The sequence below is a fragment of the Lycium ferocissimum genome, chromosome 9, assembly GCF_029784015.1.
Source record: "Lycium ferocissimum isolate CSIRO_LF1 chromosome 9, AGI_CSIRO_Lferr_CH_V1, whole genome shotgun sequence".
Taxonomy (NCBI): domain Eukaryota; kingdom Viridiplantae; phylum Streptophyta; class Magnoliopsida; order Solanales; family Solanaceae; genus Lycium; species Lycium ferocissimum.
The window spans coordinates 32,556,519-32,562,402 of NC_081350.1; the positions used below are offsets into that span (position 1 = coordinate 32,556,519).

The 5,884-nt window shown below is 37.7% G+C and overlaps 2 protein-coding genes across 2 annotated transcripts; both read right to left on the reverse strand.

The window, feature by feature from the left end:
- Positions 1-813: 813 nt before the first annotated feature.
- Positions 814-3,116, reverse strand: LOC132031814 (uncharacterized). The gene is made up of 2 exons (XM_059421713.1): positions 3,057-3,116; positions 814-1,212 (listed from the first exon to the last, which is right to left on the reverse strand). Exons 1-2 carry the CDS (start codon positions 3,114-3,116, stop codon positions 814-816), a joined length of 459 nt encoding a protein of 152 aa, XP_059277696.1.
- Positions 3,117-3,627: 511 nt separating this feature from the next.
- Positions 3,628-5,450, reverse strand: LOC132030318 (phospholipase A1-Ibeta2, chloroplastic-like). The gene has a single exon (XM_059419899.1). It carries the CDS (start codon positions 5,344-5,346, stop codon positions 3,706-3,708), a length of 1,641 nt encoding a protein of 546 aa, XP_059275882.1. The 5' UTR covers positions 5,347-5,450; the 3' UTR covers positions 3,628-3,705.
- Between the last annotated feature and the right edge of the window lie 434 nt (positions 5,451-5,884).

The following is a 5,884-nucleotide window of genomic DNA, read 5'->3' on the forward strand; positions in this document are numbered from 1 at the left end:
AAAACACGAGCTTGGATGTCTTCAACGATGCCAAAAGGTTTGGTGAGACACGAGCGAGCGAAAGAGCGGAGTAAGTTGAAGCGAGAATCACCAAGACGAGAAGAAATTGCATAAAGCGGTCCAAGACTATTGCTAAAGTAGAAGTCTCTTCGTCATGAGGTCCTTAATAGAAAAACCAAAGGATCAAAATCCATTGAACAATTGTTATCCGTAACAAATTTACGGACACTTAATAAATTAGTGGAAAGACGTGGAACAATTAAAATATCTCTAAGAGAAAAATGAGAATTAGAAGTAGAAAGAGTACCATGTCCGGTGTAGGAGATAGGGAGTTGAGTACCATTACCCACAACTACACGATCTGAGCCATTATATGGAGCAACAGAGGATAAATTGGATGTATTTGGAGTCATATGAGAAGAGGCTCCAGTATCCACGTACCAAGAGGCATCACCAGATGAGGGAAAAGTGTAATTTGAACTAATATCTGAGACAAAGGCCTTAGAATGTATAGATGGGCAGTCACGGGCAGTATGATTCGGTTGATAGCAAAGTTGGCAATATAGAGTAGCATAAGTAGGTTGAGGGGGAAAGCAAGAAGCGGGATAGGAAATGGGGGGAGGACCTAGGATGGAAGGAAGACGAGGACGAGGGGTGAACTGTTGAGGCACGACAATAAAGGATTTGGTATTGCCTTGAGTCTGGCGACCACGACCACGCCCACGCGTTTGAATGGCGACCACCATTGTTTTGTCGACCACGTCCACGACCATGAGTTAAAAATTGTTGCTTGGCCACAAAAACTTGGTAACATTATACGTAGAAGAACTGAGAAGCCTTCAATTGAGATTCATGGAGAAATAGAAGGGAGCGTGCCTCAACAAAGGAAGGAAGAGGAACACGAGTGGAGATAGAGGTGCTCACAGACATATATTCAGGAGGTAAGCCAGCGAGTATTTGGAGGACAAGGTCGGGTTCAGAGATAGGATTTCCAATGGAAGTTAAGGCATCAGCTATCGACTTTAGGCGATGGACATATTCATTAATGGAAAAACTACCTTTCTTAAGATTATGAAATTGGACTTTGAGTTGAAGTGTTCGAGAACTGACTTGATCACGGAATAAGCGCTCAATTTGAAGCCATGCATCTTTAGAAGTGAGAGAGCGATTTGGCTTGATTATCGCTTGAAGAATTTCTTGAGAAATAGTTGCCTGAATCCATGAAAGGACAATGGAGTCCAGTTGAATCCACTGCTGGAAGGAAGGGTTAGGGCTGCTTGTATGTTAAGGCAATTTTGTGATAAACTAAGTCTCTATGACCTCTTAATGAACCTAAGCTAAGATATAGAGACTTAAGGGGACCATGGCAATGTTGTACCCTACAACACTGGGCACTTTGAGTTTACTATGTATTTAATGATCATGTCTTGCCATCCCTCTACTACCTATGATACAAAAACTAGTCCTAAGTCTTTTTACAACTTGATCTATGGCTAATGAACTTACAATTTCTTTGTGTAGATGGCCTTAGGCCATGTTCGTAAGTTAATTTGTAATTTGAAATTCCGGAAATTGCTTTAAGTGTCATTCTTGTTTTGAAAGAAGGAATAAAATGAGTCATATGATCCACTAAAATTGGTCGAGTGTTCCTACAGTTTGAAGTGAGGTTGATATCCTATAGGACCACGAGATTACAAATAGTTGACATGAGGGTTAAAATGGAGACTTGTCTTGTTAAAATGAAGCCTAATCGGTTCTTAAATGCTTTATGTGTGCGTAGTTGAAGTATCGAGGGTTGAAATAACAAAAGATTAGAAATGATACCTATTCTGTTTTGAATCATCTAAGTCATATAGAGGTTTAAAAGAGCTTATTTTTGACTTTGAAGTGGCAAATGGTTGCTATGTGTTATCTTGAAATTTGACACTGTCTTGAATCCATTTGGCTTGGTATAATCAAGAATAGTAGGAACAAGATTTTTAATGTTAGAGACGGAAATAGCAGATGGAGAGGATGGAAGAAGGGAGGACACATCAGTCGTGGGTGGTGAAGAATGAGCGATGGGTAGAGGAAGTGGAAGCGTGAGGGCGGGTGAAGAATGAACTAATTGAGTAGAGGAAGTGGAAGACATGATTCAACTATAGAGAGTAAACCTAGACTTCGATACCATGAAACAATGTATATTTCTTGATGAATAAATTTACGAGATACAATGATATATATAGTGTACATGTAGATGAAAAGATAAGATTAAAACTCTAAGTATAGTTATCCTCTTAAGTACAATAATAATCCAAAATAATTTGAATAACAAAGTTATCAGTTATCACTTATACTTAAGTGCACAGAAAACTAGTTGGCATTGGTGCTTAATTAATTAATAAAGTGATAGTCACCCATATTATAGTTAAATTACTCTATATAAATCGCGAACACTAAATTATATGTCCACCTGATATTTACACTAAATCATATTATTCTATCATGACTAAATATAAAATAAGGCTATAATATGTACTTTTTCTGTTTCAATTTATGTGAACCTACTACTATTTAGGGGAGTCTACGAGATGGTTCTTCGATCACGTTTTTCTTACATTTTTTGAAATGATTTGGATTATAAATTATCATGACTTATAGTACTTTTATGTAGTTTCTAATTATATAAATTTATTCTTACAAACTTGAAAATACATGTCAAAACTTAATTACGGTTAGAGGTATAAAGTTTGGCGTCCGCACTCCGAAAAGGTTCTCATAAATTGAAACGAAGGGAGTATTAATTAACTAGTATGATTTAGCGACAAACTGTATATGAAGATATGTGTCATGTATTAATTGAGTTTGAATAAATACTGCGTGCGGGTAAGTTTTTACCGATACGGAGTGTAGGTGCTCAAGGGGTAAATAATCTATTGTTGAGGGGGTAATGTACCAAATTCAGAAGATCTTTGGAAAATTTCCTCAAATCTTTTAGGTAATGATAGGAATTTTAAATAAGAGGGACCCTGTCCCTGTCTAGGACCTTCTTGAATCTACCTCTATTACAAATTTACAATCCTAGATATTATTTTATCTGGCTCCCTGTGTTCGTTGATCGCCCTTTTTATTTCCATTTTTTAATAATTTTTTTAATGTAATTTGACAATTCTCAAAATTTATATTCCTGAAAAGTATTATGCTATTCAACTTTCAGTACTGTCAATAATTTGAGTAAAATAGCTCTTCAAATTTTAAACTTTATGTGATCCTTTTCTATCAAAAAGGATTTTAAGCAATAAATTAATATTTTATGCCACCCTCATTAATATGGTAATGTGTAAATCAAATCAATATTTTGTAACTCTTATCTGAGGTGAAATAAATCTTCGTGTTAATGAGACAGAAAAAGTGTACGATATATTATCCGCCAAAATCGAGTGGTTCCACACGTTTTCTGATAATACTCCATTATTTTTTCGATAATTCTCCATCATGTATTGTTTTTTCTCTTTGCCAAGTGGGCAAAAGAACTATTGAATCTCTTCATTTCTTGCATTCTCTACTTTCAAAATGAACATTTTCTATAATTTTAGAACTTTCTAATAATTTCATCCAAAGAATAAAAGAGAAATGAGGAAAAAATAATTACAAGTAGAAAACGTATACTTCTCATTACTTCTTAAATTTGTACAAGAAGCATACATCCTCCTCATTCCAACAATTTCAAGATGAAGGACTAGGCAAGCAGCTAGGCCTAGGAAAACTAAATTCTCTATTAAGATTGAGACTACTCAAATCTTTTCCCTTACTAGTGTACAATTTCTTGATATTAGCACTCTGTTCATTTAACAACTTAGCAAGGCTCCGCTTAGCATTTGGTCTAAATGATTCATTAGATCCCAAGTAGCCATCAACCAAATGCAAATATGCTTCCAAGTCATGGCAACATGCAACATCTGCATCAGGTTTCAAAAATGGAGACTTTGTTGTGTCAACTCTTAATTCAGTGCCAACATGTGAATAAGCCCATGGCATGCTATTGTCAAGCAAGTTTAACACCCCCGCGGCTCCCGTTTCCCTTAATTTTTTGTCGATTGCTTCGCTCACGAACATGCCTGGAACTTTAGTGATCACGTCTTGCTTGTTCACGATTCGTAGAACTTTAACGTTTTTGGATTCTAGGCGATTCGCGAAACCTTTGTTGCCCACTCGAGGGCCACCAAAGGAAAAAACTGCAACTGGTGGTGCTTCTGGTACACATGTACTTATATCATCTGCTACTAATAGGGCCAATGCAGCACCAAGACTATGCCCTGTTACTGTTATACTTAGGGACTCACCTTTATACATTTCAGTAAGTCTTTTTACTTCATTTACCACAGATTCAGCTAGGCTTGGGATTTTAGCCCCACCTGTTTTGTACAAGCTCAAAAAACCGCATTCTACTTTTGGTTGTCCTTCGGTTGAATCATTTTCTCCTGGCATTTGAACGAGTAAGTCGCGGACATTTTCGCCCCACTCTAGACACGTGGCAGTCCCACGCAGCGCGATGACAATATCCCTCCTTCCCATCCGTTGGATCTCGGCTTTATCGTCGCATACCGCCACGTAACCCATCCAACTAGACCTCTGGGTCATCCACCCGAGGTCTGGCGCCACGTCATCCACCCACTTAGGCAGGCCAATGGATGACGTGGCGAACAGGCTCTTGGTCACCTTGTACGACCTGTCAGGTAACGACACGTTCCTCGCCACGTCAGGATTCTCCTCTGATGACGTGGCGGGGTCGGAGTGAAAACAATGGTAAGCAGCCTGAATAAACTCCCCGTACCGGACTAATTCTCGACGTAGATTTTCATCTAATGGATCAAGAAGACCTAACCAGTCTTTACAACCATGGTATTCCTTCCACCTACGACCAAGATTGTTCCTTGGAGAATACTCATCCATGGATTTATTTGATAACATTCTATGTAACCTAATTAAATGCCTTGGTGACATTTCTTCAGCTGCTTTCATTTCAGGCCAAATTCTAGACAAATTTAGCCCTTCCAATAAGTTCCTTCCCCTGTTTTCTTTCCCCTGTTTCTTCGGTTCTTGAATTACCGGCACCGATGGATCCATTGGATGTGGCTGAGATGGCTTTTGTAAAAGCTTTTCAAGATTTGAAAGATGTTTTTTTGTCATATCTGTAGATGTTGGTGCTAATGGTGGTGATGCTATTGTTTTCAAACTTTGTGCATTTATACAAGTAGCTCTAGTTACAGGGTTCAATGGTGATGAATATCCATTGCACTTGAAACTGGCTCGACGTGTCTGAAAAAAATGAGCATTAGTTGCCTGAAGTGTTGCTGCCACCTGCATGATATTTTTTAGAGAGAGAAAGTTGTGTGATTTAGAGAGAGAAAAAGTCAATGAGTTATGAGGAGAAGAAGGCCAAAGATGTTAGTTGGAACTACGATGGTCTAAAGGGTACCTGCTGAGAGGTATATATAGAGGATAATAATTCAAGAAATGGGGCTCAAGGGGTATAATTTTCGTTATATTTACGGGAAAAACCATATAAGAATGATTGAGATGAGGCTAAGAGAGAGGGTAATTGTGTAAAGAAGTTAACTAATTGACTTCTCCGATTAGGAGCTTGAATTTAATGTCCTAAAAGTCTGCTTACACGGTCACGTACACGATTAGACTAAAATAACCTTGAGGTTTACCGTTTGTTTGATTTTGACGTTTAAATGTCAAATTTTGCCCTTAACTGTTGACTGTAGACTGCAATTTATTGTCGACTTTTCTTGTTCACGCTTCATAATCATCTCTTTGGTTTCGAAGAGAAATGATTTTTTAGTCCTTCATAATTTTTATTATTATTTTAATACGTTTTTATGAGTTTTTTTTACAT

Bases quoted from the DNA above. Each gene is read 5' to 3' on its own strand.
- LOC132031814 (XM_059421713.1), bottom strand. From the start codon at position 3,116: ATGGAAATAAAAAGGGCGATCAACGAACACAGGGAGCCAGATAAAATA. The intron at 1,213-3,056 runs GTAAATTTGTAA...TCATGGATTCAG, and splicing joins ATAAAATAATATCTAGGATT to GCAACTATTTCTCAAGAAAT.
- LOC132030318 (XM_059419899.1), bottom strand. From the start codon at position 5,346: ATGCAGGTGGCAGCAACACTTCAGGCAACTAATGCTCATTTTTTTCAG.